This window comes from Dreissena polymorpha, chromosome 13, assembly GCF_020536995.1.
Source record: "Dreissena polymorpha isolate Duluth1 chromosome 13, UMN_Dpol_1.0, whole genome shotgun sequence".
Lineage (NCBI taxonomy): Eukaryota > Metazoa > Mollusca > Bivalvia > Myida > Dreissenidae > Dreissena > Dreissena polymorpha.
In genome coordinates, this window is record NC_068367.1 from 47,485,790 (window position 1) to 47,498,763 (window position 12,974).

The 12,974-nt window shown below is 37.7% G+C and overlaps 1 protein-coding gene across 1 annotated transcript in view; it reads left to right on the forward strand.

Moving 5' to 3' along the window:
* LOC127854641 (uncharacterized) overlaps positions 1-12,974 on the forward strand; it is a 39,051-nt gene that overhangs the window by 21,740 nt on the left and 4,337 nt on the right. The window contains exons 2-11 of the mRNA XM_052389704.1: positions 3,159-3,267; positions 3,896-3,963; positions 4,501-4,620; positions 5,045-5,151; positions 5,739-5,844; positions 6,359-6,484; positions 8,577-8,702; positions 9,899-10,024; positions 10,983-11,108; positions 12,069-12,194. Coding sequence (XP_052245664.1) covers positions 3,159-3,267; positions 3,896-3,963; positions 4,501-4,620; positions 5,045-5,151; positions 5,739-5,844; positions 6,359-6,484; positions 8,577-8,702; positions 9,899-10,024; positions 10,983-11,108; positions 12,069-12,194 — 1,140 coding nt within the window. The remainder of the gene's footprint in view (positions 1-3,158; positions 3,268-3,895; positions 3,964-4,500; positions 4,621-5,044; positions 5,152-5,738; positions 5,845-6,358; positions 6,485-8,576; positions 8,703-9,898; positions 10,025-10,982; positions 11,109-12,068; positions 12,195-12,974) is intronic.

The window sequence follows — 12,974 nt, forward strand, 5'->3', positions numbered from 1 at the left end:
AACCTTTGTCTGTATGTAATCAGTTGAGTACATAGCATTACTCTGCATGTGTGTTTGCCTTGTACCTCACAGCGTATTAACATTCCAGATGTCAATCCTTAAAAATTGCATAAATATTCCAGTAGTGTTTTGTTAGTTTAAACCTATTTAATTTAGCTTGATGGCATAGAAAGCCACAGGCTTATTGAAACGCTCTTGAGTCCGTTTCCTGGGCCTAGAACCAGTACTTGGTGTCTTTGGGGAAAATCTAAAGAACACTCCATTGTTTGGATCGAACTTGTGACCTCCCTGTTGATAGGCAGACACCATATCCATTACACCATGGTGACCTAGTATGTATTTCTTTTGACCTTGCAGTCAAGGATATCCCATGAAAGTGCAACCACTTATTTCTAATGGGGTCCTTTGGTTTTTGCTGAAGAGACAGCAAGCAGAAGAGACAGTATTGGGATACAAGGGATCCGGTTGCGATACCATAGCTCTTTGCGAATAGATCCCTTGGTTCTTTTACGTGCTCAGTGTATAGCACCAATACACGAGAATTACCTGGGTTTCATACCAGTACATCTCTAGTTGGGTGGGAAACACTTGAAGCATTTCTGAAATTTCCAGTGCCCCGGCCGGGAATTGAACTGGGGACCTCTGGAATGGTAGACCAGAGTGTTACCACTCGACCACCGCACCACCTTAGTGTGTTTGTTAATCAGGGTCTCTGCTGTGGGTTTGAGTCCCCTGAAAACAGAAAATCATGTAAAAACGTTCTTTGCTTACTTAAGATGGTAGTGATATAGCACAACTGGCGAAAGACGTCGGACCGCGGACAATACGACAATAGGTATATGTAAAATAATACAGACTGTTTTCCGTTTATTTTACTTGATAGTTTTTAACTTTTATAGTTTTTTAAATTTTAATAAAATGGATTTAAACGGCTATTTTTGCTGGTAATGTAACAAACTCCAAGCGCGAATCTTAAAATCACTGCTTCCGCATAGAAGAAAGTTGGAAGTGAGTTAAGTCGAGGTATAACACAAACATTAATAGGAAATAAGCGCTAATCACTTTCTTTCTGATATGGCTGGAAATTGAACAGAATTTACAAATTAACAAAGTAACAAACAGGCATACAACAGCGAAAAACCTGTTTCCGTACGGACATCACCATCTTGATTGTCACTATAAAGGAGGAACTAGTGTTGAATATTGCTGTATAAATTACTTGTAATGTGTAAACAAAATCTAAACCAGGTTTTTTTTAAGAATGTGCGTATACATATTTCAAATATGTACAGATTCTTTCGTGTCTAGCCAGTTGACTTTTATTTGATCATTTACATTGTATTTCGATTCAACACTCTGTCATTGATTTGCGTGTGATGCAGCTAAGAACTGCACAGAAAAAGGCATTCATATTTTTTATCTAATTGATACAGCTTTTGATCTTTCATCAACACCAACCACAATCTTTTTAGCTCGACTATTATGTATGAAATATATATAGTGGAACTATCCTACTCACCCCGGCGTCGGCGTCACGTTAGCGTGAGTGGTGCAAATGTTAAAGTTTGCTTACCACCCCAAATATTTTCTATGTCCCTTGTTATATTGCTTTAATAATTTGCATACTTCTTTACCAACATGAACCCACCCTATTAACAAGAGCAGACATCTGTATCAAGCATTTTGTAAGAATAATGGCCATTTTTTCACCTAGAATATGCAAATATTGATATATCTATGTTAAAGTTTGCGTACCACCTCAAATATTTTCAATGTCCCTTGACATATTGCTTTCATATTTTGCAAACTTCTTTATCAATATGAACCCAATCGTTTAGGTTTCGAAAAATGCTCATAACATATATGTCGCTTCAGATAGCAACTTGATATTTGGCATGCATGTGTTTCTTATGGAACTGCACATTTTAAGTGATGAAAGGTCAAGGTCATCCTTCAAGGTCAAGCTCAAATATATGGCTTCAAAGCGGCGCAGAAGGGGGCATTGTGTTTCTGGCCAACACATCTCTTGTTGATTCATATACTTGTTACCTTTACAATAGACTATGGATACCTCTGTCTGTATGTGATCAGTTGAGTCCATAGAATTATACTGTGTGTGTGTGTGTGTGTGTGTTTTCTAGTACCTCACAGCGTTTCAAAATGTCCAGATATCAATCCTTTCAGTTAAAGATTTCAATACCTCTATCTGTATGTAATGTGCTTATAGTGTGTGTTTGTGTGCCTTGTACCTCACAATTTCTTAACAGTAAATGTGTCTGGTACCTCACAGCGTTTTAATATTTCTGAATATCATTCCACATACATCGCATATACATGTACATTACAGCAGTGTGTTTGTTAACAAAGGGTTCTTTCTGCTTTGGGTTTGAGTCCCACTGAATACAGAATATCATGTAATGTAGGGGTATATGCTTACTTAAGATGGTAGTGATACAGCACTACCAGTATTCCCAGAAACAGAGGTAATGTAAGTGGTGTGTATGTATATCTGTGAAATGAAGTGCAAGAGCTAAAGCACATTAAAAGCCAAATACAAATAATTTGTCACAGTTGACAGAGAGTGCTTTATTTCATACAGATAATGATGATGATGATGATGATGATGATGATGAGTTCGAAGAAGCTGGCTTTGAACCTTCCAGTTCTAAAAATGCCGAAAAGGACTCATCTACAGGCACATCTTGTTTCAAGAACAGACTAGAAAGTGCAAGTTTAAGGGATACGGCTGGTTTTATAATAAATGATCAGCTCTTTTGCGGGTTTTGTGGAGATTTGTTTGTGATTCCTTATCAGCTTACTTAAAAAATTACATTTTGGTGAATACCTCTATCTGTATTTAGTGTGTTTCTAGTGTGTGTGTGCCTCGTACCTCACAATGTGTGAACAGTTAATGTTATATTACACCTTTGGATTGCATTACTGAACTTTTTGATTACAATGATTAAATGCTGTGCGTTTTTATCCTTATTATGTCGTACAACCGGTTGGTGGTTTCTGAAAAGGTAGTTACTTCAGTTATGACTTATGAACAATAATTTTGTGAACTGCTTAAAAAAACATGTTTATCTGTTTGGAGGTGCAAAATCCAATTGATTCAATATACAATACATTGACATGAGATGTTTCTTTTCTGGAAGATGTTGACGGGCATTATTCTAGAAATGAGCCATCATTCCAGTATGCTGAAAACATCCCCTCAAGCTCTCTTGGTCCTAAAAATGAGCACCAAAGGCCAAAGTGTCAGAGGTGGGTCTGATTATAAAAAATAATATTAAATAAGGTCAAAGATCACGACAATTTGGCCTGATGAGCTGGCTTTGCAAACATTCAAGACTTTTCTGGTCATTATTTGCTCCATGTTTGTAAGTCATGTATTTGTTTCCTTTACGAAAGACTATAGATACCTCTGTATGTATGTGTTCAGTTGAGTACATAGCACTCTACTGTGTGTGTGTGTGTGTGTTTCTAGTACCTCACAGCGTTTCAAAATTTCCAGATATCAATCCTTTCAGTTAAAGATTTTAATACCTCTATCCGTATGTAATGTGCTTCTAGTGTGTGTTTGTGTGCCTTGTACCTCACAATGTCTTAAAAGTAAATGTTATATTACAACTTTGAATTGCATTACTGCTTTTTTGGACCACAATAAGTAAATGCGGTGGGTATGAACCCAACTTAAGCCTTAAAACCAGTCTTGGCCTCTGAGGTTGTTAATTCAGTTATTACTTATTTATGATAATTTTTATTAACTGCATGCTTTAAAAAAAACGTTTGCAGGAGCAAAACCCAATTAATTACAGAAAAAATACATTAACAAGGGATGTTTCTTTTTTTGCAGATAATGATTGAACTGATTCTAAAATGAGCCATCCAGTATTGGTGAAATCGTCTCCTTCAAGCATTCCTGGTTTCAAAATCAGCATCAAGGCCAAAGAGTCAGAGGTGAGTCTGATTATTATAATAAATGAGATCAAAGATCACGATAATTTGGCCTGATGAGCTGGCTTTTCAGACCTTTATGACATTTCGGGTCATTATTTCCTCCATGTCTTTGATTTATATTTGTGTTTTTTTTACAATAGACTATGGATACCTCTGTCTGTATGTGTTCAATTGAGTACATAGCATTCTACTGCGTGTGTGTGTGTGTGCCTGGTACCTCACAGCGTTTCAAAATTTCCATATGTCAATTCTTATGCATTGCATATACATTACAGCAGTGTGTTTGTTAACCAGGGTCTCTGGCTGCTGTGGGTTTGAGTCCCACTGAATACAGAAAATAATGTAAAAATCTAGGGGTGTCTGCTTACTTGAGATGGTAGTGATAATCACTACCGGTATTCCCAGAAACAGAGGTTTTGTAAATACATGTAAGATGTTTTGTTTATCAGTGAAATGCAGTGCAAGAGGTAAAAACTTTATGATAGGCAAATACAAATACTTTGTCACAGTTGACAATGAGTGCTTTATTTCATACAGATAATGATGATGATGACGAAGAAGCTGGCTTTGAACCTTCGAGTTCTGACGGTGCGGAAATGGACTTGGCTACAGGCACATCTTGTTTCAAGAACAGACAAGAAAGGGCAAGCTTAAAGGGTAAGGCTGGTATTATAATAAATGACCAGCTCTCTTTTGGTTGTTGTGCAGATTTGTTTGTGATCCCTTACCAACTTACTTAAAGAATTACATTTGGTTAATACCTCTATCTGTATGTACTATGTTTCTAGTGTTTTATGTGACTCGAACCTCACAATGTCTGTACCGTTAATGTTATATTAAACCTTGGATTGTATTAATGCACTTTTTTACCACAATAACTAAATCCCGTGGGTTTCAACCCTTATTAGGCTGTACAACCAGTTGGTGGCCTCTGAAAAGGTTGGTTAGTTCAGTTATGACTTATGAATGATATTTTTATGAATTGCTTGTTTAAAAAAAAATGTAAAAAACAGTTTGGAGGTGCAAAATCCAATTGATTCAAGATAAAATTCATTTACATGGGATGTTTCTTTTCTGGCAGATGACGATGGGAGTGTTTCTAGAAATGAGCCATCCAGTTGTGCTGAAAACAACTCCTCTTCAAGCTCTCCTGGTTCCAAAATGAGCACCAATAGCCAAAGTACAGAGGTGGGTCTGAATATAATATTTAATGAGGTCAAAGATCACGATAATTTGGCCTGATGAGCTGGCTTTGCAGACCTTCAAGACATTTCTGGTCATTATTTCCTCCATGTCTTTGATTCATATTTGTGTTACCTTTACAATAGACTATGGATACCTCTGTCTGTATGCATTCAGTTGAGTAAATAGCATTCTACTGCGTGTGTGTGTTGCTGGTACCTCACAGCGTTTCAAAATTTCCAGATATCAATCCTTTCAGTTAAAGATTTCAGTGAATACCTCTATCCGTATGTAATGTGCTTCTAATGTGTGTTTGTGTGCCTTGTACCTCACAATGTCTTTACAGTAAATGTTATATTACACCTTTTGATTGCATTACTGCATTTTTGGACCACAATAAGTGAATGCGGTGGGTATGAATCCAACTTAAGCCTTAAAACCAGTATTGGCCTCTGAGGAGGTTGTTAATTCAGTTATTACTTATTTATGATAATGTTTATGTACTGCATGCTTTAAAAAAAACTGTTTTCAGGAGCAAAACCTAATTTATGTCAGAAAAAATACATTAACAAGGGAAGTTTCTTTTTTTGCAGATAAAGAATGAACTGATTCTAAAAATGAGCCATCCAGTATTGGTGAAAACGTCTCCTTCAAGCATTCCTGGTTCCAAAATCAGCATCAAAGGCCAAAGCATCAGAGGTGAGTCTGATTATTATAATAAATGAGATCATAGGCCATGATAATTTGGCCTGATGAGCTGGCTTTTCAGACCTTTAAGACATTTCTGGTCATTACTTCCTCCATGTCATTAATTCATATTTGTTTGTTTTTTACAATAGACTCGGTCTGTATGCGTTCAGTTGAGTACATAGCATTCTACTGTTTGTGTGTGTGCCTGGTACCTCACAGCCTTTCAAAATGTCCACATGTCAATTCTTATACATTGCATATACATTACAGCAGTGTGTTTGTTAACCAGGGTCTCTTGCTGCTGTAGGTTTGAGTCCCACTGAATACAGAAAATTATGTAAAAATCTAGGGGTGTCTGCTTACTTAAGATGGTAGTAATATAGCACTACCTGTATTCCCAGAAACAGAGGTAACGTAAATAGAGTGTTGGTTAATCAATGAAATGCAGTGCAAGAGGTAAAAAAATGAAAGGAAAATACAAATACTTTGTCACTGTTGACAGTGAGTGCTTTATTTCATACAGATAATGATGATGATGACGAAGAAGCTGGCATTGAACCTTCCAGTTCTAACTGCAGAAATGGACTCAGCTACAAGCACATCTTGTTTCAAAAACAGACAAGAAAGGGCAAGCTTAAGGATAAGACTGGTATGATTATAAATGACCAGCTCTCTTTTGGTTGTTGTGGATATTTATTTGTGATCCCTTAACAATGTACTTAAATAATTACATTTTGGTGATTACCTTTTTCTGTCTGTACTATGTTTCTAGTGTGTGTGTGTCTCGTACCTCACAATGTCTTTACAGTTAATGCTACATTGAACCTTTGGAATGCATCAATGTACTTTTTTACCACAACTAAATGCTGTGGGTTTGAACCCTTCTGAGTGTGTTCAAGCAGTTGTTGGCCTCTGAAGAGACTGTAAGTAAGGATATGACCTATGAATTATCATTTTGTGAATTGCTTGATAAAAAAAAGAAAACTGTTTCGATGAGTAAAACCCAATTAATGAAAGATAAAATATTTTATTCATAACAACCACCAAAAGCTAAAGCGTCAGAGGTGGGTCTTGTTATTATAATACATGTGCTCATAGACCTTGATAATATGGCCTTATGAGCTGACTTGGCAGACCATCAAGACATTTTGGTCATTAATAACCTGTTGTTGTTTCATTTTTATGCCCCCCTACGAAGAAGAGGGGGTATATTGCTTTGCACATGTCGGTCGGCCTGTCGATCGGTCCGTCCACCAGGTGGTTTCCGGATGATAACTCAAAAACACTTGGGGCTAGGATCATGAAACTTCATAGGTACATTGATCATGACTTGCAGATGACCCCTATTGATTTTAAGGTCACTAGGTCAAAGGTCAAGGTCACGGTGACCCGAAATAGTAAAATGGTTTCCGGATGATAAGTCAAGAACGCATACGCCTAGGATCATGAAACTTCATGGGTAGATTGATCATGACTCGCAGATGACCCCTATTGATTTTGAGGTCACAAGGTCAAAGGTCAAGGTCACGGTGACCCGAAATAGTAAAATGGTTTCCGGATGATAACTCAAGAACGCATACGCCTAGGATCATGAAACTTATTTGGTAGATTGATCATGACTCGCAGATGACCCCTATTGATTTTGAGGTCACTAGGTCAAAGGTCAAGGTCACGGTGACCCGAAATAGTAAAATGGTTTCCGGATGATAAGTCAAGAACGCATACGCCTAGGATCATGAAACTTCATGGGTAGATTGATCATGACTCGCAGATGACCCCTATTGATTTTGAGGTCACTAGGTCAAAGGTCAAGGTCACGGTGACCCGAAATAGTAAAATGGTTTCCGGATGATAACTCAAGAACGCATACGCCTAGGATCATGAAACTTATTTGGTAGATTGATCATGACTCGCAGATGACCCCTATTGATTTTGAGGTCACTAGGTCAAAGGTCAAGGTCACGGTGACCCGAAATAGTAAAATGGTTTTTGGATGATAACTCAAGAACGCATATGCCTAGGATCATGAAACTTCATAGGTAGATTGATCATGACTCGCAGATGACCCCTATTGATTTTGAGGTCACAAGGTTGAAGGTCAAGGTCACGGTGACCCGAAATAGTAAAATGATTTTCGGATGATAACTCAAGAACGCTTTTGCCTAGGATCATGACACTTCATAGGTACATTGATCGTGACTCGCAGATGACCACTATTGATTTTCAGGTCACTAGGTCAAAGGTCAAGGTCACAGTGACAAAAATCGTATTCACACAATGGCTGCCACTACAACGGACAGCCCGTATGGGGGGCATGCATGTTTTACAAACAGCCCTTGTTTTCCTTTACAATAGACTATTGATACCTCTGTTTGTATGTGTTCAGTGGAGTAAATAGCATTTTACTGTGTGTGTGTACCTTGTACCTCACAGTGTTTTAACATTTCCAATTATCAATCCTTATATATCTTGCATATACCTGAGAGCATGACGTTTCTTAACAAGGGTGTCTGGCTGCTGTGGGTTCAATTCCCACTGAATACAAGAAATCATGTAAAAATGTAGGGTATATGCTTACTGAGATGGTAGTGATACAGCACTTCTGGTATTCCCAGAAACAGCGGTAATGTCAATAGCTTGTCTGTATATCAGTGGAATGCAATGAAAGAGGTAAAGACAAGATAAAGTGCCAAAATTGAATGCTTGTCAAAAGTGACGGGAGAATGCTTTATTTAATACAGGTAATGAAGGTGATGGTGACGAAGAAGCTTGCTCTGAACCTTTAAGTTCTAATGCACTGTTAGAAAAAAGGACACATCTTCACGCACATCTGGTTACAAGTACAGAGAAGAAAGGGCATGTAAGGGGTAAGGCTTTTATTGTATTAAATGATCAGCTCTCATTGGATTGTTGTGGAGATTTGTTTGTCACCACTACCAACTTACATAAAGTGTACATTTTGGTTAATACCTCTTTATGTATGTTCTGTGTTTCTAGTGCATGTGTCTGTGTGCCTTGTACCTCACAATGTCTGTTCAGTAAATTGTATATTACATCTTTGAACTGCACTTTGACAGCAATAACGAAATGCTGTGGGTTTGAACCCTTCTGAGTGTGTTTAACCAGTTGTTGGCCTCTGAAGAGATGGTTAGTTAGAATATATATATTATGAATGATAATTTTGTGAACTGCTTGATTAAAAAAATGAAAACTGTTTCGATGTGCAAAACCCAATTAATGAAAGATAAAATGCATTATTCATAACAACCACCAAAGGCGTGTCGGAGATGGGTCTGATTATTATTATACGTGTGCTCATAAACCTTGATAATTTGGCCTTATGAGCTGACTTGGTCTTCAAGACATTTTTAGCTCTGCTGTTTTCGAAGAAAACCCAAGGTATTGTCATAGCCAGCTCGTCTGCATCGAGTTAAAACCTTAACATTTGCTCTAAAATCAAAGTGCTCAACCTTCAACTTTGAAATTTCATATGTAACTCCACATGAATGAGTTCTACACGCCACACCCATTTTGGGTCACTAGATTAAAGGTCAAGGTCACTGTGACGTCAAAACAAAAATTAAAACCGAGCCGAGCATTGGCACCCGCTATGTGATGCTCTTGTTGGTCATAATAACCACCATGTTGTTGTTTCATATTTTTATTTCCTTTACAAAGGACTATGGATACCTATGTCTGTATGTGTTCAGTTGAGTAAATAGCATTATACTGTGTGTGTGTGCCTTGTACCTCACAGCGTTTTAACATTTTCAGATATCAATCCTTATACCTAGCATATACCTTAGAGCATTGTGTTCGTTAATCAAGGTGTCTGACTGCTGTGGGTTTGATTCCCACTGAATACAGTAAATCATGTAAAAATGTAGAACATATGTTTACTTAAGATGGTAGTGATATAGCACTTCTGGTATTCCCAGAAACAGCGGTAATTCAATAGCGTGTCTGTATATCAGTGGAATGCAATGCATGAGGTAAAGACAACATAAAATGTCAAAATTAAATGCTTGTTACAAGTGACGGGAGAATGCTTTATTTAATACAGGTAATGAAGGTGGTGGTGACGAAGAAGCTTGCTCTGAACCTGTAAGTTCCAACGCACTGTTAGAAAAGGACACATCTTCACGCACATCTGGTGTCAAGTACAGAGAAGAAAGGGCGAGCGTAAGGGGTAAGGCTGGTTTTGTATTAAATGATCAGCTCTCATTGAATTGTTGTGGAGATTTGTTTGTCACCACTACCAACTTACTTAAAGTTGACATTTTGGTGGATAACTCTATATGTATGTACTGGGTTTCTAGTGTGTTTGTTTGTTTATGCCTTGTACCTCACAATGTATGTTCAGTAAATTGTATATTACACCTTTCGACTGCACGTTTTGACAACAATAACTAAATGCTGTGGGTTTGAACCCTTCTGAGTGTGTTCAACCAGTTGTTGGCTTCTGAAGAGATGGTACATGTAACTTCGGGAGTGACCTATGAGTGATAATTTTGTGAACTCCTTGATTAAAAAAAAGAAAAACTGTTTCGATGAGCAAAACCCAATAAATGAAAGATAATATACATTATTCATAACAACCACCAAAGGCTAAAGCGTCTGAGGTGGGTCTGATTATTATAATACGTGTGCTCATGGACCTTGATAATTTGGCCTTAACGCTGGGTTTTGCAGACCTTCAAGACATTTTTGGTCATTAGTTCCTCCATATCGTTGATTCATATTTTTTTATCTTTACAATAGACTATGGATACCTCTGTCTGTATGTGTTCAGTTGAGTAAATAGCATTCTACTGTGTGTGTGTGTGCCTTGTACCTCACAGCGTTTTAACATTTCCAGATATCAATCCTTATACCTTGCATATACCTTAAAGCATTGTGTTTGTTAACTAAGGTGTCTGGCTGCTGTGGGTTCGATTCCCACTGAAAAGAGTAAATCATGTAAAAATGTAGGGTATATGCTTACTGAGATGGTAGTGATACAGCACTTCTGATATTCCCAGAAACAGTGGTTATGTCAAGAGCTTGTCTGTATATCAATGAAATGTAATGCAAGAGCTAAAAACAACATAAAATACCAAAATTAAATGGGTGTCACAAGTGACGGGAGAATGCTTTATTTAATACAGGTAATGAAGGTGGTGGTGACGAAGAAGCTTGCTCTGAACCTTTAAGTTCCAATGCACTGTTAGAAAAGGACACATCTTCACGCACATCTGGTTACAAGTACAGAGAAGAAAGGGCGAGCGTAAGGGGTAAGGCTGGTATTGTATTAAATGATCAGCTCTCATTGGATTGTTGTGGAGATTTGTTTGTCACCACTACCAACTTACTTTAAGTGTACATTTTGGTGGATACCTCTATATGTGTGTACTGGGTTTCTAGTGTGTTTTTTTTGTTTATGCCTTGTACCTCACAATGTCTGTTCAGTAAATTCTATATTACACCTTTCGATAGCACGTTTTGACAACAATAACTAAATGCTGTGGGTTTGAACCCTTCTGAGTGTGTTCAACCAGTTGTTGGCTTCTGAAGAGATGGTACATGTAAGTTAGGGAGTGACCTATGAATGATAATGTTGTGAACTGCTTGATTAAAAAAAAAGAAAACTGTTTCGATGAGCAAAACGCAATAAATGAAAGATAATATACATTATTCATAACAACCACCAAAGGCTAAAGCGTCTGAGGTGGGTCTGATTATTATAATACGTGTGCTCATGGACCTTGATAATTTGGCCTTAAGCGCTAGGTTTGCAGAACTTCAAGACATTTTTGGTCATTAGTACCTCCATATCGTTGATTCATATTTTTTTTATCTTTACAATAGGCTATGGATATCTCTGTCTGTATGTGTTCAGTTGAGTAAATAGCATTCTACTGTGTTTGTGTGTGCCTTGTACCTCACAGCGTTTTAACATTTCCAGATATCAATCCTTATACCTTGCATATACCTTAAAGCATTGTGTTTGTTAACCAAGGTGTCTGGCTGCTGTGGGTTCGATTCCCACTGAAAAGAGTAAATCATGTAAAAATGTAGGGTATATGCTTACTGAGATGGTAGTGATACAGCACTTCTGATATTTCCAGAAACAGTGGTTATGTCAATAGCTTGTCTTTATATCAATGGAATGCAATGCAAGAGGTAAAGACAACATAAAATGCCAAAATTAAATGGGTGTCACAAGTGACGGGAGAATGCTTTATTTAATACAGGTAATGAAGGTGGTGGTGACGAAGAAGCTTGCTCTGAACCTTTAAGTTCCAATGCACTGTTAGAAAAGGACAAATCTTCACGCACATCTGGTTACAAGTACAGAGAAGAAAGGGCGAGCGTAAGGGGTAAGGCTGGTATTGTATTAAATGATCAGCTCTCATTGGATTGTTGTGGAGATTTGTCACCACTACCAACTTACATAAAGAGTGCATTTGAGTGGATACCTCTTTATTAATGTACTGTGTTTCTAGTGCGTGTGTGTGTGCCTCGTACCTCACAATGTCTGTTCAGTAAATTGTATGTTACACTTTTCGACTGCACGTTTTGACAACAATAACTAAAAAAGAGGCCCATGAGGGCCTGAATCGCTCTACTACTTTAAACACTGTCACTGTGACCTTGACCTTTGACCTAGCAACCTGAAAATCAATAGGGGTCATCAGCAAGTCATAATCAATGTACCTATGAAGTTTCATGATCCTAGGCCTAAGCATTCTTGAGTTAACATCTGGAAACCATTTTACTATTTCGAGTCACTGTGACCTTGACCTTTGACCCAGTGACCTGAAAATCAATAGGGTTCGAGTCCTCATTAATATAAAGACACTGAGCAAGTTTGAAAAGAATGGGATGAAAACTGTGGACGTTATCGGATAAACAAGATTTTACTATTTCAAGTCACTGTGACCTTGACCTTTGACCCAGTGACTTGAAAATCAATAGGGTTTGAGTCCTCATTAATATAAAGACACTGAGCAAGTTTAAAAAGAATCGGATGAAAACTGTGGACTTTATCGGATGAACAAGTTTTTACTGTTTCGAGTCACTGTTACCTTGACCTTTGACCCAGTGACCTGAAAATCAATAGGGTTCGAGTCCTTATCAATATAAAGACACTGAGTAAG